The sequence below is a fragment of the Ambystoma mexicanum genome, chromosome 5q (genome assembly GCF_040938575.1).
Source record: "Ambystoma mexicanum isolate Mex_15411 chromosome 5q, UKY_AmexF1_1, whole genome shotgun sequence".
NCBI classification, from domain to species: Eukaryota; Metazoa; Chordata; class Amphibia; order Caudata; family Ambystomatidae; genus Ambystoma; species Ambystoma mexicanum.
The window spans coordinates 433083986-433105878 of NC_090933.1; the positions used below are offsets into that span (position 1 = coordinate 433083986).

The following is a 21893-nucleotide window of genomic DNA, read 5'->3' on the forward strand; positions in this document are numbered from 1 at the left end:
TCCCCTTCTTGCAGGATGTTATTCTAGATGCACCAAAGAAAGAACAAAAGCAAAAACACTCTTACACAGACTGTGTGTTATAACAATTTCATTTCAAAATAATACATTACCATTCTTGTGAGACAGTCCTCTCTGAAATAAACAGAAGAGAAATAGATGCAATAATACAACGAATTTCACTTCACATTATTTGTAACAAGAAAAAGAAAAGTAACATCAATGGGACCGCATTTGCATTGCAACATTATAACGTGGCAGTTAAACACAGGGACTCCCTATCGCTATCTGCCTGAGAAACACTTCATCCATGCAGCACACCCTCAATTTACTTTATAATTACCAGCTATTTGTAGCTCTCTGGCACGCGCAATCCCTTGGCTTGCCGCCTCCGAGAAGTGACCCAGGGTTGCTCTTGTAAACTTGCAATTTGAAGGGCACAGCGAAAACACACAGTTTTCAAGCCGGTGCCAAGTGACCAGGAATCCCCAGTCTCTGAAGGGCAGCAGTGCAGCTGAAACGACTCCTCACAGCAGCCCAGCAAAGGCGACCTCTTCACAGCAGCTCAGCAAAAGTGATCTCATCTTTTTCCTGTCAAATCTTTTCCAGCAGACCTCTGTTGCTTACGAAGTCTGTCTGCAGATATACTTCCCTCCAATCATATTAGCAGAAAGAGCATTATGTTGCCACCCCTGTGTCACAAACAATTAGATCTTCATACTCTAATAACTGTTTCTGTTTGATTTCCTGTTGCCTTTCCGTCCTTCACATTTCAGCGCAGCCAGAGAAAATCAGAGAAAAATGCACGTGTAAACTGAATCTCAGAACATGTCTTTCCTGCCTCTTTTTCCACATGGAGAGCACATTATAATGTTATTTAGTTAGAACTAGTGTTAGTATTGGTTAATTAAGTCAGTCAATTAGACAGCTAATGTGGTCTCCTGTGAATGAGGCATTTCAAGTAAGAGAAAAAGAAAAAGAAATATATATATATATATATATATATATATATATATATATATATATATATATATATATATATATTTCAAAGAAGAAGAAGTTGTCGCACTTCTTCCAGAGTGAGACAGCACTCGTCAAGTTACAGCCATATGCCAATTCGTAGAATTCCTTCAGGTCAGCCCATCACACAACAACATATGTATTTCTGATATCCAGTTTTATTTAGGCATCGGTAGAAACAGATTTGCCTCGTACAACGCGTTTCGCAACGGTCCCGTTGCTTGATCACGTACAAAAGAACAGACATACATCCAGCCATTAAATACAGGTACAAAAGTAAAAAAACTCTATGGTTCTACTGAGTTTCTTTGTCCGTTTTCACTTTCTACCATAGTGGAATTCTATGTTTTCCTTTGTTCATTCGGCCATTTTGTAATTACTTTTATATTCACTACACCTTTAGTTTAAAACATCATTAGTGTGCATCTTATAATAATATATTTGTTTGTGTATTCCATATGTTTTCAGGAATGGGTATATCAGAGAAACTACTTTACTAATTTTAAAAAAAGATATATAAAGTGCATAGTGCATAGAAAAATATATATAGTAGTTTCCCGGTGAAGAAAATTCTTATTATAATTTTCCTTTTTTGAATTTACAAAAATATTTACTCATAAACAACTTTTATGCACTCCCATGGTTGGATAAAAAGGTGGAGAATAGGGTTAAACCAATAAGAACTTGATGTTGTCATTGTGTATAGAAGCTAAAGTGCATAGTGCATTATTACATAAAATACATAGCTGCCACATTATAAATGCTTCTTTCACACATAATATAATACTCACAAACAAATATTGTGCACTCCTATGATTAGATAAAAAGGTGGAGAATAAGGTTAAACTGATAAGAACCTTAATGTTGTCAATGTGTATAGAAGCTAAAGTGCATAGTGCATTATTTCTTAAAATACATAGCTGCCGCATTATTAATGCTTCTTTCACACATTAATCGTCAAAGCTTGAAAAAGGGGAAAACATTTAAGGTAGTAGATTTCATCATATTTACATTTACATGAACACTCTATACTTTTGGCGGATAAAAAAATCACATATAAACTAATAAAACAAGTAAAAAGACTTTCTTAGGATTTTTTCAATTATTCCCTTTTTTCTTGGAACCCAGCGTCCAAATCATTCCAATTTTTCAACGATTAGCAAAATATTTCCCAAATCTATGAATTTTACAGTATTTAAGCACTCTATGTGCCGAGGAAAGTATACAACTCTTCATCTAAGTTATGTCCCTTAGGCTTTCTGGTTGCTAGATCTAATATGAACCTGGTTTCCATCTGGCGGAGTTCTAATTCTCGATTGCCCCCTCATGGGTTCTCTTTCACTTGGTGTATTCCAAAAAACTTGAAACAATCCAGTTTACTTTGATGGACATCTCTAAAGTGAACTGCCATTGGATAGGAGGCATCAATATTCTTTATGGCTCGCATATGTTGCAGAATCCTTAATTTCAATTTGCCTATGGTACTTCCCACGTACCAAAGGTCACATGAACAAGACAGTACATATACAACAAACTCTGTGTTACATGTGATCATTGATTTTACTTCTACAATGTTGTCCAATACAGGATGCACAAAATTGTTCTTGTTTAAAGCATGTTGGCAAGCTTTACACTTGGTGCATTTATGGAAACCTGTATTCTTGCTCTCTATCCATGAAGCGATGCCAAGCTTTTCTATTTTGAGGGGCAAAAAACTACTCACAAGAAGATCTTTGATGGAAGTTGATTTTCTGAAGGTTATATTTGCTCGTTCAGCAAGGTATGGTTGTAGTGCCTCATCGTATTTTAAAACATGCCAATGTTTGCGAAGTATATTTCTTATTGTCTTGGCTTTGGTACCGTACGTGACAATAAGCCTTATCTCATCTGTTTTCGTTGCTTCTTCAGATGTTTGATTAGTTAGCAATAAGGCAGTTCGATCTAGATTGCGTGCTTTGGAGTAAGCTCTTTCAATAACTGCTTTCGGGTATCTCTGATTAGTAAAACTGTTGGCAGTAATTTTGCACTCTCTATCAAAGCACTCAAGTTCACTGCAATTACGCCGAATTCTAACAAATTCTCCATACGGTATGCTCCATTTTAATGCAGTTGGATGATTACTGCTAGCAAATAGAGGCATGTCAGAACTAGTGGGTTTCCGATGAAGCTCTGTGCTGATTTCTTTCTGGTTTGTTTTTACCAATACATCAAGGAAAATTAGTGACTCACGGCTGTGTGTCTCTGTGAATTTTAAATTTAAGTTGTTGGTATTCAAAACTTCTACAAAGTCGAGCCACTCCTTTTCTTTGCCATTCCAGAGAATAAATACATCATCTATGAACCGTAGCCAAAGAACTACTTGATTGGTGTACTGGCTATTAGTCTCTGTCCATACTGTAAACTTCTCCCACCAACCCATTGTTAAATTTGCGTACGACGGAGCAAAGCTCGTGCCCATCGCGGTGCCTCTCAACTGATTATAATAAACATTATCGAATAGAAAAATGTTGTTACATAGGCATAGATCAATCATTTCCAAAATAATTTCGCCGTGTGTACAGTAGTTTAAAGATCTACTGTCTAAAAAATGTTTGCATGCTCTCTTCCCATCCTGATGTTCAATGGAGGTATAAAGAGATACCACATCTAGCGTTGCAAACAAAAAAATCTTTTTCCCAGGCTACTCCTTCAATCCTACTCAAAAAATCTTTTGTGTCCCGTAAATAGGATGGTAAAGTAAAGACTAAAGGTAGCAGCGTTTGGTCCACATATTTCGACATGTTTTCAAGGGAGGCTCCATTCAGGGTAACAATGGGTCTACCTGGGGGATGAGATGGATGTTTATGGACCTTCGGTAAAAAGTAAATTGTCGGTATGGTGGGGAACTTATTGTGCAGGTATTTGTGATCGTCATCATTCAGAATGTCAAGATCTGTCCATTTTTTCAAGAAGTCTTCCACTTTCTTCTTTACTGCCTCCATCGGATTCTCATTCAACTTTTCATAACAAGTGACATCGGACAATTGCCTTTCTGCTTCTTTTATGTAATCCTTTCTGTTTTGAATGACTATATTGCTGCCTTTATCAGATGCTTTTATAACTACATCATTTAACTCTTGCAGATCTTTAAGAGTCTTTCTTTCTTTTATTGAAAAATTCGATTTGATTTTTTGATTCTGAAATCTGGCTTTCTTTAGGTCGTGTATGACAAGATCCTGAAAGGCTTCAATTTTCCCTCCTGGTTGGAACATTGGGTTAAACCTAGATTTCGCCTTCAGTTTGCTTTTTATAGGCCAATCGGTGTCCATGTTTAACATTTCGGGAGTGACAGCGACGGACCCTTCAGCTTGTTCCCCGATTAATTCCAGTTCAGCTAAGTCTATTAGCGTGTCTAGATCTTCTATTGCTACCTTAGTTCGACCCGATAAGCCAGTGCTTTGTTTTTCTTTTGGTGGATTTAAAATAAAGAATTTTTTCAATCGAATCTTTTGCATATTTTTATAAAAGTCAATTCTTGTTTCCATATAGTCATACCCCGCAGTAGGGCAAAAATTAAATCCATATTGCAGTACTTTGGTTTGTTCTGGATTAAGGACATGATCTGAAAGGTTAATGATGCTGTTATCAATTTTTTTCAAATTTGTTGCGTCTTTTTGGTCCCAGAGCGTGTTCTTGAATTCTGATCTGACTCTGAGCTGCTTATTCCTCTGTCCCCTCCTTGTTTTCTTCTTCCTCCTGATCCCTGTTGTTTGCCACGGCCCTTTCCTATGTTCTTTTTGGTGGTATTTTTTCGGCCATCCAGCCCCAACATTCTCATCTCGTCTAAAAAATTGGTCTTTTTTGGCTGGTTTTCATTGGTGCTCATTGAGGCTTCCGAATCTGATGTGGTAGCTACATCGCTTGAGCTTGGGGTTGTCGCTTTATTTTTTGCATTTTGACTTGGCATGTTTTTCCTTAAGTAATCAAATCGCTGTGCAAATGTATATACTCGGCCCAGTTCATAATCTTCCTTATCACGAAGAAATTTCCTTTGTTTGCGCAGTTTTATATCTTCTTCATAGGTTTTCAAATTACCTTCCATGCTTGTTCTTAATTTATTTCCATCTTCGCTGGAGGGCAGGGAAGAGAGTTGTTCATTGATTTCCTCTATTTTTGTCAATGTCTTTTGTCTATCTATGCGCGCATACTTAATCAAAATATTCAGAAACTGTCCTGAGCACTGGTTAGTAGAGTCACCCCACTCTCAGCATTTCCGGATCTTGCTCCTCGAACGAAGGCGAGGTTAGAATTCTCAGCCCTCGTGGAATTCTTCCAACATCCACATAATTTTGGAGTGTTCCTCCCACCATTTGCTTATTTCTTTTTTTTTGCATTTTTTCTAGTTCTTTTAATAAACTGATTTCGTTTTTTTCCACAGTGCTTTTCTCTGTGGAAGTTTTGGATGGTGTCTTGGAATGCTGGTTTCACAAAATAAAGTCTGTGCCTGTTCGCGGCGAGCATTTTCTCTATCTGCTTGTGATGCCATACTTTTATAATTAAAAAGATGTTTCAGACATATACTGGAGAGAAAGTTGTTGATGGGTAATTCTTTGCAAAAAAAACGGGCCAATAAAGGCTCGTAATGCTGGAGGAGAACTGGCGTTATGGAATGGCCACTTGAAATGCACATATAATGATATACTGTGCAGCACGCTTTTTCAAACCATTTCGGACCAAAATCACAGAGTAAATCGGGCGGCCCGGGGAACACTCACCGATGCTTTGGAATCCCCAACCATCCTCCGATGAAAGCGAGTTCACCCGCAATCGGTGGCATCACTCCCAGCCGCGTCTGCGCACTCTGTGCCTCTTGAGCGTTTGTCCAGGTTTGGAGCGTTGTGTCGGCAGCCCGCTGATGACTCGGTGCTCCTTCCCGCTTCCTTGTTTGCAGCCGGTGCTCGTCCAGTGCCTGTCACAAGGCACGTAATTTATTTCAAAGAAGAAGAAGTTGTCGCACTTCTTCCAGAGTGAGACGGCACTCGTCAAGTTACAGCCATATGCCAATTCGTAGAATTCCTTCAGGTCAGCCCATCACACAACAACATATGTATTTCTTATATCCAGTTTTATTTAGGCATCGGTAGAAACAGATTTGCCTCGTACAACGCGTTTCGCAACGGTCCCGTTGCTTGATCACGTACAAAAGAACAGACATACATCCAGCCATTAAATACAGGTACAAAAGTAAAAAAAACTCTATGGTTCTACTGAGTTTCTTTTTCCGTTTTCACTTTCTACCATAGTTGAATTCTATGTTTTCCTTTGTTCAAAGCATTCGGCCATTTTGTAATGACTTTTATATTCACTACACCTTTAGTTTAAAACATCATTAGTGTGCATCTTATAATAATGTAGTCGTTTGTGTATTCCATATGTTTTCAGGAATGGGTATATCGGAGAAACTACTTTACTAATTTTAAAAAAGGATATATAAAGTGCATAGTGCATAGAAAAATATATATAGTAGTTTCCCGGTGAAGAAAATTCTTATTATAATTTTCCTTTTTTGAATTTACAAAAATATTTACTCATAAACAACTTTTATGCACTCCCATGGTTGGATAAAAAGGTGGAGAATAGGGTTAAACCAATAAGAACTTGATGTTGTCATTGTGTATAGAAGCTAAAGTGCATAGTGCATTATTACATAAAATACATAGCTGCCACATTATAAATGCTTCTTTCACACATAATATAATACTCACAAACAACTCTTGTGCACTTCTATGATTAGATAAAAAGGTGGAGAATAAGGTTAAACCGATAAGAACCTTAATGTTGTTAATGTGTATAGAAGATAAAGTGCATAGTGCATTATTTCTTAAAATACATAGCTGCCGCATTATTAATGCTTCTTTCACACATTAATGGTCAAAGCTTGAAAAAGGGGAAAACATTTAAGGTAGTAGATTTCATCATATTTACATTTACATGAACACTCTATACTTTTGGCGGATAAAAAATCACATATAAACTAATAAAACAAGTAAAAAGACTTTCTTATGATTTTTTCAATTATTCCCTTCTTTCTTGGAACCCAGCTTCCAAGTCATTCTGGTGCTTTAAATTTGAAACCTGTCTCCATTTGCATACCCATATGTTACACTGGCAACATATGGCTGGCTATATGTGTGGCGCATTATAGCAAAAATGTGATCATATGCAGTGGCGCTGTACTCCAAAACACAATAAATTATACTACAGTGCCAAATATATTTTCTGATGCTGTCAATTTAGCCTTATTCAACACTTGTAAAGACTCCCTTGTGGACGCCCTTTGTAAATATAGGCACAATTTAAGGAGGGGATTATGTCCACTAGATTAGATATTTTAGACTCCTCATGATCTGGTGTGTCATTCATTTCTAACATAGATTCAGCTTGAGCTTCAATTTTAGGAGGTTGTGGTATAGGCCTCACGAACAACGTGATTGTACTTTGTTGTGCTGGCGATTGCTGCGGTGTAAGCATGTCTTCTACTAGTGCTACAATACATTCCACAGTAGCGTTTGAATGGAGCTTGTAACAAATGCGCTTTTTAAAGGTCCTACTAGATTCTAATGCCCACTTACCTCTGGAATTATTGCCGCTGCATAGATAGTAAGATTTGCATGCGGCCGGCATGGTTTATAGTTAACAAAAAATAGACTTGCCATGGACTTCAGGCTGCAAGCCTGTACACTGTCAACTGCTCTCACAAAGACTTGCTCGGTCTTGCACACAGCACCCCTATGAGCGGCTCAAAGAGAATTAATCCCAACAATCACTGCTCAAGGTTAAGTTATAATTTACTGGGAACATCTGGCTGTGAACCTACAGACTGCCAACTACGCTCCCTAACACTTGCCAGGGCTTGCATTCAGCACCTCAAGAACGGCTCAAATGGTACTAAGCTCCAAAGTCACTGCTCAAGGTTTAGTTATAATTTAATCTCCTGTTAATTACATATATACTGGGGACTTGTTGGATAACAAATGAATGTGGCAGCTCTAAACTCCTAACCCCTCCTCAGTCCATTAATATTACTGGAGACTGTGAGGGCCACACAATGGCCACAGTAGTAAGTACCCACAAATAGCCACACGTAAAGTTGATGAGCGCAGATAGCCACCGTTAAAAGGTAATGGGAGCAGTTAAATAATATCCAAACCGCTTACATTTCATGCTCTTCCAACTACAGCTTAACCCAGCAGACACCACCTTTAGGTCCACAGTCACTGGCTTGAAGCCACAGGGAACACCAGAGATTAAGGCCACAAATAGTGCTGAACTCAGGCCTCTCAAAACGCCAGCATCAGCACCAGGCCGTTCAGGCCCCAGAATAGTTTGCCTCGACTCTGGGCACGCATCTCGCAGCAGCTCACAAAACCAAACGAAAGACGATGGAGAGGAAAGGACCTCTCAATGTTGCAAAGACACGTCAAGCCGCACCTCGGATTCCACGATTCATTCAATCAATCAGTGAAGCCGCTTCTGACCTACTTTCTTCTTTCATTAAATCTGTAAGAGACATGAAATGTATGACATGAACGCCTTCTGCTGCAACTGCTCTGGAGCTAAAAAGGGCCTATTTGAACTTTTCTGCCCCTACCTCCAAAATAATAGTGGAATAGGTCCAGGGGCTCCAAGTGCAATAGCTACCTTCAATAAGGGGCACAAAAGGAGTTTTCGGTTCACATTATCAGAAGCCACACAGAGATCTAGCACAATGGAAAATGAGCTGATCTTCCTGTTTAATGTTGTCCCAAAGTTTAAGAGTGGCTGTTTTGGTCTCATTCTTTGGGCAAAAGCAGAACTGATAAATATCCAGTATTTTGGAAAATCCTGGAGTTTTCAAGTAACCATCTTTTCCAGGACAAAGGATATCCAAAGAAGCCATGCTATGGATCAAACATTACTGCAGATGATCTGACCAAGAGAGGGATTTTAAATAAAATGCATCAGCATATCTTATTACAGGCCCAAGAGACCACTGCAGAGGAGAGAGATAAACATATGTATTCAATTATGAACATGTTGGTATTCTTTGTATTTACAGACATCATTGATTTCAGTAAATGAAGTATACAACGTTTCACTGATATCTGTTACTTCAGCAGGAAAGTTGTGTAGCCTTTATCAGGATAAGATACTGTGCAGTGAGCCAACTCTGACACATTGTTTTCTTGCTACCCCATTTTGGATATGCCTTATAGAAGACTAACTGCACCTTCCCACTCTCTGCAGTAATTGGAACTACAAACCAATTGCAGAGCCCACATATATGATTTAGCTGTACCCAAAATGTTACATTATCAGCTGTCTTTCGGTGTAGGCAGGGAATGTCTTTCGTAAGATTGTGTTTAGCATATATTAATGTACCACACTCTTTTTAAGCATATGTATTCTGTATGAGTTTCCTAACTAGAGCATATTGTAAGCGTAGCTGAAGGAATAGTAACTTTCGGTAAAACGACTGGCCTTGTGATCTGGGTTTGAAACTCTCCACCCACCAGTGCTCTAATTTATATTTTTTTATTATTATTATTATATTTTCATTAATGGAACTAGCCTACATTTGAAGTGCACTGCTTCCTTTAAATTGTGGACATTGCACAACATAAAACAAGATATATAAAATAAAGGGGTCCATTACAGGGAGGTGCTAAAAGAGAATGGCAAAAGAAGCTGCATTTAAGGATCTCCACCAGTGCACTAGCTTTCTTCTGTTTCTATTTACTTAAATGCAATGGGACCACCGGCCAAGTGGCTGTGATTATGCAAGTGCATTGTTGAACATCCACAGCATCTGTTTATTTATGTGGCAATGGCCTTCATCCTTGCTGCTTCGGCTAATTCACACACTACTCTCGGTATCCAATGATCATGTCGGTTCAGAAAAGCTCGCCAGGTGGCGGCATTTACCCAAATTTGCACTCATATGAAAATCAAGCACTATCCGCACATATTCTAGGACTCGAGTTAGAATAGGAAATCATAACCATACTAGAATATTTGGGGGAAGGCTCTTGGGGGTGCAGGGAAAAGAAGTCACCTACCTGCTGACTAAGGGATATTATCATATGGAATCCTAATCTCCTGCATCTCCCCCACAGTGATGCCAAATCATTGAGTGTACGTTAAATCAGCACATCACAGCCATGTATTGTGTGGAAGGGTTCATGCTAATCCAAGCCCTCAGTGGCTAGTCACAATCACGCCACTGCAGTTGGGGTTGGTTGTGCTGGAATTGGGGGGTGCTAGTAGCTGTATCTGAAGCTTCAATTAGGCAGACGTTCCCACATTTACTACTAATTTGGAAAGGTGCAAAATTTTAATTTAAAGTAGAGTTTAGTACACTTGTGTTTTAAAAAAAGTATAGTAGTTATTGAAATTATTTAACTTACTGTTGCTTTTCTCACAACTATTGGGTAACTTTCACATGCATTTCTATGTGCACACTAAGAGTACATCTTCACCATCATCTTGTGAATAGATCCTTATATTACATCCATAATGTGGAAACACTAGAAACATGTCATCAATAGAGGGGGAGCATGAGGTCCTGGAATGCTCTGGGGGCAGCACTCTTATCTGATTTTGCTGCAAGGAAGAAGCAGGGAGTCTGGGTGGTGGTGGGTGATATACAGTTAGTGTCCATCTCTTGATGCATACCATCAGGTCACACCCGGGAGGAGGAGCAGGAGGATCTGAAAATCCCTAAAGGCTGCTGCTACGAAAGGCATACTCTGATCTACCCAATCTGACCACATGACATATTTTGGAACAATTACAGAATTGTTCCTGTTATCTCCACTCCTCCTCCCTTAACCTTCCCACCTCACCAACCCCTATCAACTACTCCCACTCCAATACCTACCTCAAACTTAGCATGGTAAAATACATTAAAACACCCATCCACAAAATGAGATCAGTCAGCTGCATCAGATGTGATAACGGAAAGCATACCCAATTTTGCTGGAAATGAGCAGCAGAGATTCAGGGTGATGGGTGACACACCACTCAGTGTCCATTGCTTCATTTGACTGGATGAGACATGTGCTATCATGTCACACCTGGCAGGAGAAATGGGAGAAGCTGAGAATCCTTGGGAACTATTTGTGGGAGATGTATTTTTACTTGATTTTGTTATGAGGGAGAAGCAGAGATTTGGGCAAGTAGGGGACACACCCATCAGTGAATAGAGAGGACGGTACACCTGCCATTGGGCACATCTGGGAGAGAGAGCAGAAAATCACTCAGGACAGCTTGTGGATGATGCACCCTTGCTTGGTTTTGCAGGTAAGGAGCAGCAGAGATGTGGGCATAGCAAGAAGTAACATACCAGTGAGGCCCTTTCTCATGTTGTGAGTGGGTGAGACACATGCCATTGCATGACACATGAGAGGAGTAGTGGGACAATCTTGAATCACTGAAGGCAATGTGTGGATAGGCACACTCATCTGATGGTTCTGGAAGGAATTATCAGAGATTCCGGACGGCACACCTGTCAAAGATTGTCTCTTGAAGTGAGTGGAAGAGACATGAGTCTTTGGATGACACCTTGTAGGAAGAGACAAACAAGACTAGAGTCTATGATGACCACTTGTGAGTGAGGCACACCCACCTGATTTTTGTGGGAGGAAGCAGCAGACATTTTGTGTGACAGGTGACATACCCGTCAGTGTCCATCTCTTGAAGTGAGAGGATGAGACACATGCCATTGGGTGACACCTAGGAGGAGGAGTGCTAGAAGCTGGGAATATATGAGGGCAGATTTTGGAGAGGCATGCTCACCTCATTTTACATGGAGGAAGAAACAGATATTGTGTGGGAGTGTTTGTCGTGTTGGCTCCCTCTGCTACAGTGTTGCTGCTGGTTTGATTTCACTGCCTACTAGAGGAGGAGTGGCTAGAGGGCTCAAAGACACGGCTCCCTAGTGGAGCATTGTGGAGTGTATGGGAATGTTCATTGTATTCCTCGGTGTGTCGTGGGTGTGCAACTCACTTCCCATTTAACTCCCCAGGAGCCCCTCCCTCTGGCTTCACTCGGCCAAGACCTTATCTACAAGACAACTTGTCCACATCACCTGTCACACTCATTGGATTTATCGGATCCACCAGCACTTACACCCCACTGAGAACCTCCTGCCATTGAAGGTCAAGGTACCAATTTTTCAATGTTTTGGTTACATCTATGAGCCCTAGTCAGCGCTTGGTGTGCACTCTCCTCCACGCCTTACTTAACCATTCCTGGCGTGGCTAGTTGTTGAGTGCAGCCACGTACATTGATTCAAAGTGATTTAAAAAATAAAGTAAAAAAGATGCCCTCATCCTACTATCTACTAAGTGGGACCCTGATGGACGATTTGAGAGCCCCAGAGTTGGAGGCTGTATTCCAGGAGGTGGTGGGCCACGGACAAAGTACCAACTTATTTAATGCCTTGCAGGGGTTAATTGTATGCGCACAGGTGCATACCTATCAAAGTAACATTGCAGCCATTGAATCAGAGACCCAACAGTTCAATGAGATCAATTAGAGCCCCCCCCACTCCCCAAGCAATTATGGACCCTCTGCAATCTGTGACTTTTTTCCGAAAAGAAAGTAGGAGTATGAGCGATATAGATACGATTGCTCTATTCTGCCAGGAAAGTTCACATGGTCTTGCTGACCCAGAAGTGGAGGGCCAGAGCCACCAGTTGGACGGGGGGGGGCCCAGAACATGAGTATGCCTCTGTCAATATCAAGAGATCCATTTCGAGTCTCAACCATGAGTCCTGCCCTATGTCGTCCCGGTCTGGTCAGTGCCAAGCCACAAAAAATCATTGACAATTTGAAGGGTTCAATGGGAAATGATGCCACACTCCTGGCATTGAATTTCGATCTTAACTCATTAGTGAATGTATTTGAGTTATTGAAGGGTGAATACCAGGTACATTCTGGGATACTCATGGAGTTAACCAAAGATATGGGTTCTTGTGAATCTTCAATGGTTGTTCTTAGAAATGCCTTGAATGCTACTGTAGCATCCACCTTTTTGGATCTCAGGGCTGAGGTTAAAAGACAGGCCCTTGATATGATCTCCTTAGAATTCCAAGTGGGGATGGCGAATAAGCAAACGGAAAAGACTTTGGAGGGAGTTTCCCTGTTGGTCAATAATATTCAGATGGCCCCGACCAGTGAGGAGCAAAAATACTTTGCCTGCAGATGAGAGCCTTAACACAACATTCAACGACACCCCCCTTTCGGAGTCAGGAATTTATACACTTTGCACAAGTAGCAGAGGTTGTATGCCTGGAACCTCAATTGAAAGAAGAGGAAGTGGGGCCCAATGTTATCCACATTGAGACCTCCCATGAATGTGACCCCATAGAGGTTGCCAGGCAAGACTTACAAGGGATGGGAAAAACCAAGTGCAAGAAGAGTAAAAAGAACAGGGGACTGGATTTGGTCTTCCACAAAAGGAAAGAAATGACGAATGGAAAATCCAGTAGACCTAAGAATACTGGGACAACAAGTTCAATTCGATCTCTCCCAGAGCCCTGCATGGTTGAACCAAGGTGGGGGGAAAGTGGCCTGAGGGCTCTAGATTCACCAACCAGCAGGCTTGTGAGATACAGCATTTGGTAGTCAATAGTACACCCTCCATGCCCTCTGACATAGTAGTGACCTGCCATCAGGTCGTTAAGTCCATTATTGGCTTTCAGATGGAGCGGGGATCGGGGGTTGTGAATAGTTTGTTATTCCATCTCCCCCTGAACTCTCAGGGAGCAGGGGTGAGTTTCAACGGCTGCTTGTCTTCTAGGCTTATTACATCTCTAGTTGAATGGCCTAAGCCAACAAAATTGGCATCCATTTTCCTACGGGGGAAAAAGGCTCCAATTGTTTTAACCTCTAAGCCCCTTAAATGGGCCCCTATTTTCCTACGATGGAAGGCTGCAAATTCTATTGCTGACTCGATCACCCACCCCTCGGAAGTTTCCCAGGTCCCTGTAACAGATTTGAGTCATCAAAATTAAGGTGACATCACTGGTACAGAAATGATTCCAGGGGTGATGGATCCCACTAGTGGATCCCCCTTGTCTCTTCGGGAACAGGACCTAGAGAGGAACAAAGAGGCTGAGGCTACTTATATGTTGGGACACGAGACGAAGGACATGGGGACAGCCCCTTTTGCCATCCCGAGATTATGGCTGAAGCACACTGGGAAGGGCTTCGTATCTAAGCCGATTAATCTCAGTGGCAACAAGGAAAGAAGTCAGCAGATTCTAGGTGCTTCCCTTCCCACACCATCAGACAAGCACCATACTTCTATCACTCTGCACATTTACCCAAAAAGTACTGTAGTTGTATCAGGGACTGAAAATAGGACAACAAGATCTACCCCTTGTACCTCAGTGGTGCCAACCAGAGTAGTGATTCTCCATTGCATCAGGGCTGTGTTGAAGAGGTTTTTCACTGTGGCCAAAAATATCACAAGACCCATAACAGACAGTGCCTGCTCGATGCCAACTCTAGCTGTAATGTTGACTGCAGATCTCATGTGATAATTACCCTCTGCATCATCCACAAGGCAGTCTGGCGTCTGGGACCTCTTTACATCCAGCTTTCCCTTGCTAAATACCTCCTGACCAGAATCCTTTGGTACTCTAGCTCCAACTCTCTGCAGGTCAAATGTTTCTCCAAGCAGAGAGTGGGTGGTAGATCCCTTTCTGCGTCTGGCTCCTCCCTCTGGAATGGCCTTCCTTCCCCCTAAGACTTGAGCCAAATCTCCTAAATTTCTGGAAACTTCTCAAGGCTTTCCTTTTCTCCACATCCTTCCCTCTCCTCCTCCCATGCTAACTCTCCCTCTACTGCTATGATGGGGAATGGTCCCTTCAGAGTCATACAGGGGCCAGACCATCCCCACCTGTCCCTCCTGCATCCTTGGCAGCACTTTTCCTCGGGCTCCTTTTCCAGAGTAACCCAAATTAGTCCACCCTGCGCACCACACTCATCCTCCCTTTCCCTCTTTTTCCCCTGGCACTTACCTTCTTGGCCCCCCTTGCACTTACTTGCCCCCCACTGGAGAAGTCCCACTCCTGCAGTTCTCCCTCTACCACATTGCCCCTGCACTTTCCACCTTCTCAAGCATTTGCATGGTAGGATTGTCACAAAGCCAAGATAACTGTCTTTTGTTTTGTTGTTATACCCTTGTCCCCCACCCATCTTGTCTTGTGGCACCTGGAAACACTTGTGTATAGGTGCCAGACACATGTCACAAAAATAAATAAATAAATAAATAAATAAATAAATAATAATTTGGGGAAAACTCTGGATTCTGGCACCTAATAATAAAATTTGATCACCACTGGTATGTTCCTGGCTGATGCTTTTTTTATCTCGCACAGTAGTACCAGAATTGTTCAATGGTGTTATGTATACAGTTGAGTTGTCACTACAGCCGTCCATGGGACCAAAATCCACCTCACCATAGAAATATAGACCAGTGGTCATAGCACTGACTACATGTGTGTCACAGCACAGTGGGTGGATATACTTATTACAACAGCCAAGCAGGTCCGTAGAAATGTAATGGGGTAGCAGGTGTTTGTAGTTCAGCACCAGGAAACCTTGTGTATGCAAGGGTTTCAAAGCAAAAGCCACAGGGGAGTTTACATCTGGAAGAAGGTTGAGGAGTTGGAGGCATAGTGCCTATGGCCTTATTTTTTACATTTAGGTTTTATTGCAGCAGAATGTTCTTGCTGGCTGCCTAACAAATTGGCTATAACACCCAATTTGCACAGATCCTTCACCTCATGGTTACACATTGTATCGTTAATTGTGAGCCTGTGACAGAAATGGTTGCCTTGGCACAGAAGATCAGCTACCATTTGAGCTGTGATTACATTAAACAGATCATACTTTCCCCATGGATTTCCAAGGTCACTTGCTTAAACTTGTCTTCACCTCCTGGCCGATCCTATCATGCTAAAAACCCTTTTCCCTCAATTGGGCTGACAACAATGCAATCCTCCTTCTCATATCAAACACAAGGCTGCCCCACAAAGGTCAGGCTAATGTTCAGTGATAGAGCGCCACTCCTTAAAAAATGCCTCACTGTGCACACTAGAGGCAATGTTCACAACATTCACCACCACAGGTAATGCCTCAGCCCTTCTGGATGTATTTAACCGCTTTGGCAAAGGACTAGTGGATGCCACATGCCTCTAAAGTCCAGTTACACCAAAGTCAAAGCATCTGCAACCTGGTGCACACCCAAGCTGCCAAAACAAAACATTCTATCAGATCTCTTGGAAAGCAGTGGCGTAAGGACTGCATTCTAGAGGATCTCTCATCCCTCAAATCCCTGCATACCCAACGCAGACACATGATCTCTAATGCTATGCCGGTTTACAACACCTCCACCATTGAGGCAGCCGCTGACAAGAGCAAAGCCTTATTCAAAGTTGCCAAGCACTGCTCCAAGCCCATACCTGTTCTCAAGGTGCCAGCTTCACAAGAGAAATGCAATGGAATAACAGCTTTTTCATTGAAAAAATGTAAATATTCAGAGGTCACATTGATGCCTCAAAGCCAGACAGAGCCTTGCTGCACCTCACCCCACCCCTCTGGGTGCTGACCTCTTGGACCGTCTTCACTTCTCTTTCCTGAGGATTTCTCAGACACTCTCTTCACTCAAACCCACTTCTTACACAGGTGACTTCCTCCCGCCTCCATCATTAAACAACTTGTGGGCCCAGCACTTACCACACTGCTTAGTATTGTGAACGGCTCTCTCAGAGAAGGTGTATTCCCAGACTTTCTAAAGACTCATACAACCCCTTCTAAAAAACCTTTGCTTGATCCAGAGACCTAGCCAACTACAGACCCATCACAAGCCTCCTGTTAATCAGGAAGCTTACCGAGAAAGTAGTTGCGACCCAACTACTTTCCAAAATTGACATGCTTGATCTACTTTGCGATTACCAGTCTGGCTTCTGTCGCATATGTAGCACATAGACCCCAGCCATCCAAGTTCTGGATGGTGAGCTCAGAATCACAGACACTGGGGACTCATGCCTCCCAGTCTTCATAGACTGCATTCAACACTGTTGATCTCCAAATTACTGCCTCAGAAACAGGTGGGGCTTCTCGGGAACTGTCCTAAAACGTTTTGCATCCTACATATCCAGTAGGCACCAGGTCATACAGACTGCCTCATTCTGATCTAAATGACTCCCAGTCATGTGTGGGGTCCCTTAAAGTTCCATTCTCTCCCCAACAATCTTCAATCTATGCATGGAACCCCTGGCAACTACTGTACATGACCCCAACATAGGCATCCATCATAACGATTTTGACACTCAGCTGTAGTTTAAGGTCTAAGGTCCATAGGATATCACTTGTCTCGACGAATGCCTGGATACTATTCAAATATGGATGTTAAATGCTTACCTCAAACTGAACCCGACCAGGACCAGATGTGTCCTCATTAGCCTGTCATCAAACAACAACTCATGCAACAATGGCCAATGGCTGCGTGATGAGTGCCTGGAAGGCTTTAGCCCTTAGCTTTCAAACTCAGCTAAATCCCTGGGCTTCATTGTTGACAGTAGCCTTTCCTTCTGAAAACACGTAGCTAAAAAGGCACAAACCACATGGCTACAGATCCACACACTCCACAAAATCAAAATCTTCATTCCAACCAATGAACAAATTCCACACAGTGGTCTCACAAATCAATGGGGGAAATGCTCTCTGTACTTGGTTTTCAAACTCACGCCTGGTCTCCTCAAAACAGTCCACCACGCTGTAGCCCACCTCAATACATGTGCCTGCCAAGTTGACCGTATCTCTCCAACTCTGCACACACTTCACTGGATTTTTCTCCAACCCAGAATCATATTCAAAACTGCATGTATAACCTAGAAAGCAGTCTCAAACGGAAAACCAACATACTTGGCTGCTAAACTACAAATCTCTGGAGGCTCTTGCACCTCCCTTATAAAAACTATGAAAAGGTTGGAGTCAAAGATAGACCGCAAAAAAAAAGTCTTGCAAGCAGTCCCTCTCCTGTCATGCCCCAACCATTTGAACTCAATCCTGGAGAGGCTCGAAATGCCCTCAACATTCTCCAGTTCCGCCAAAACACTAAGCATGTGCTATTTCAACAATATGAAGTAACCAAGGTGGGGCTCTTCGCTCAAGTAAAACGCAGGACACCAGGTAAGTTCATAGGTAATATTTATTGTCTAGTTGTACACTTAGCCTAAGTGTAATGCAGGAAGAAGCACTGGCCCATCCACACAGCACAGCTCACTCTCTCTCTCTAACTGTCTCCCTAGCATGCAAACACTCCACACCAACATTCCACCAACTCAAGATTCCACAGACACCAGCACATTACTACATTTCTCTTTCCATTAGTTACCACAAACTACAAAGAAAGGACATGCTGAACAGACCCAGCAAACCAACATCTACACACTGCTGCAGACCAGAAGCCAGAACCTGGCACCTGCACTTTTTATAGCTTTTATAAAAAGCTTTTATCGGCGACTCAGGTGCGAGCCTTCCCTCCGAAGCTGGGAGAAGTAAAAATATCAAGACTGTGGTATGCGGATGACTTGATCCTATTGGATCAAACGTCCATTGGCCTCCAAAGACAGATTGCCAACCTATCCACATATATGGAACATAACAACCTAAAGATCAACTCGAAGAAAACCAAAATAATTTCTTTCTGCAAAACCACTAAAGAATCACAGACGGCACACGCATGGTATCTGAACAAGTCAAAAATCGAATCAGTGAAAGAATTCAAATACCTGGGCATTGTAATTGACAAAACATTGAAAGATAACCCCCTCTTGAACTCTCTGTGGGAATAAATCTGAAGCCTAACAGCCCAAACTCGTGCTGTAGATAACAAATTTGGAAAATTCTCGTGGTCACCAGCGCTCCAGTTTTACAAATCCAAAGTAATACCAGCACTGACCTACGGAATGGAGGCGAATCTGAACCTACCACCGGAAACCTGGTCTAAGCTTGAAGGTTACCTGTGGAAGTCAGTCCTGGCTTTGCCAAAATCTGCACCTATGCCAGCCATACGACGTGACTTAGGCTTACCATCTGTAGCCTCAGTGGTAACCCAAAGTGCTGTACAACTGTACAGGAAAATTCTGTCACCCAGCTCGCCGCCGATTATTCGACTCATGGAAACCGAAATCTCCAAGGGAACCTGTAAACCTCTACTAGAATGGGTCAAAAAAATACACGAAAAACTGGACGAAGTGGCATGCTTGACTGAAACGCTCCTAAGTAATCCTGGGAGAGTAAAGAGGAAATTGGAAAACCAGGACTGGATCAACACCAGTGAAAGGATCCTGCAGTACAAATCCCTAGAGCACCTTCCTCCTACCCACAATCGTCCGAGGGTCCCTTTAAAATACTGCGAGAGATTCCCAGAGAAGAAGCTGAGGAAAAAGTTTATGAGAGCGCGACTAAATTTACTGAACACAAAGGAAATCTTGGCTTCACGAGCTCGTGTCTCTGATTCCCACTGTCGCCTATGTGAAGATACAGTTCAAGCTGAAACGATCTACCATCTTCTTATGTCGTGCCCAGCCTTAGAAGCAGAAAGGCAAAAATACTTGGCACCACTTACATCAGATGAAACTACACTGGACGAAGAAACTCGCTGGTATCGGCTAATCGCAGGAGACTCCCCCAGATGGTCCAGGATGACAGCTAAATTCCTGGACGTTGCACTCAGAAGGGCCAATACTCCTGTCACAAGTGGCCTACGAGCACGCATGGAGTAGAATTGCTTGCGAGCTCGACAGGGAGTCTGCTCGCCGGACAAAAGTGGTGTCCCAAGTTGAAAGATGGATTTTTGTAAAAACCAAAGAGGTTAAAACAAATAAATAAAAAAAAAAAAAAAAAAGAAGCCAGAACCAAAAACCCTGGACAAAAACACGGTGCACAGAAACACACATGCACCATGAATTACAGAGGTAGAACAAGCTGCAAAACCCCAAAGGCAAAACTCCCTAAGGCAACTTGCAGACCATAACCCATTCTAACTGGCAGAAAATAGAACCAGAAAGTGTTACGATAAGGATGAGTGATGTACACCAGAACCCAACATAACCCACCTCCTACGATGTCTAAACATGCAGATAATGAAACACCAATTGCAAAAATGTTGCACGCCTCCACAGAACACAACACTTTCGCAAACACTGAATATAAGCAACCCATACCGTGCGACAGATACAGGACATTACACTGCCTAACAGTGGGATGCGCCAACATAACACGTTGCCCCAAACCAAGGACAACATCTATAATACCACACATAACCACTCCGACTGTAACCAACAGTCAGAAACGATGGCTGTAACCAACAGCTAACAATACCCGATGTAACCAACAGCTTAACATTGCACACACAACCTCCCCGACTGTAACCATCAGTCAACAATAGATCCCTGACTGTAACGAACAGCCTATACTCACCACACCCCACGACTGTAAACAACAGTCTGAACACCACGACTGCAAACAACAGCCTAAACACGACAACTGTGGTTAACAGTCTATACTTGCCACACACCACACACTACGGCTGTAACCAAACAGCCAAAACTAGCTGTAACCACAGCTTGGCACCACACACACACACACACACCATGTAACCAAGTAACTGTAACCAACAGTCTATACTCACCACACACCATGCACTCTGGCTGTAACTTAACAGCCTACACTAGCTGTAACCACAGCTTAACACTGCACACACACTGCAACTGTAACCAATAGTCAAACCACGGCTGTAACCAACAGCCTAAAACTCTACTTTAAACACAAACAACGCCACACTACTTGCACGACCACCGCAACTGTAACCAACAGTCAGCACAGTCAATGCTGACTGTAACCAAAACATACACCTCACCACCACACAACCTCAACTCACTATAATCACTCACACTCAACCCGTCAAAAGGTACATAGACAATTACAACACACACAATCCAAAACAGATGAATTACAATAAAGTCACCATCCCCAACAAGAATGTGAAATATAATTTCCAAAGGTGGGGAAAAAAATGTCCCGCACCAAACACAAATCCTCCAAAATTGGCCACAGAGGTCCCCCATAACCAGGGTTGAGACCTCAAAATCCCCCATGGCATCATTCAATAGAACTCACCCCAAACCTGCATGTCCATATATACACACCTGTAAAGGAAACAACGTTAACATGAACAACAATGCACCAACCTTACTGTCCCGTTTGATGCAGTATATTCACTGCACCCACATGTACAAATTGCACCTCTGAAAAGGAAAACATAACATCCCATAAATAGTACTGAACACCTTGTAAGGGAACCCAGGAGCAACAACATAAACATCCGCCACCACACACTTAACAGACCACAGACACCATAAACCTATGACCACCCCAACAGAAACACTAACCCAAAGGCCACAATACCAAACATCACGACATCAAACATTATGGCCTCCCCAGACACATACTCATGTCAGTCTTCTGCTAATGCAAGGGTTCTCATCCGAACATAAAAACCCCACAAGTCTCGGGTCCAATTGCCTGAAGTTGATAGCGAAACTGCGACACACTTGACACCAATTCCCATGAAAAAGCTCACCATCAGTACAGATGGGACACAGAGCCTTGCTCATAGACACATCGGAAATGCAACTACTCCTTTTCCCTTGGTCAGGACGGTATTCCACCGATGTGCAATCCACAACGGCCGGAAGCTGCCTCCTTACACCCCTCCTGTTCGCACCTTCATCTGCAGAAACACCGGCACCAGTTGTGACCCGCTCCTGGTTTAT

At 42.4% G+C, this 21893-nt stretch overlaps 1 protein-coding gene across 1 annotated transcript in view; it reads left to right on the top strand.

Annotated features, from left to right (window-relative positions):
- Positions 1-21893, top strand: part of LOC138498276 (histamine H3 receptor-like) — a 158431-nt gene that overhangs the window by 132478 nt on the left and 4060 nt on the right. Inside the window, exon 4 of the mRNA XM_069622114.1 lies at positions 18943-19837. Within this exon, the coding sequence (XP_069478215.1) occupies positions 18943-19837 (895 nt within the window). The remainder of the gene's footprint in view (positions 1-18942; positions 19838-21893) is intronic.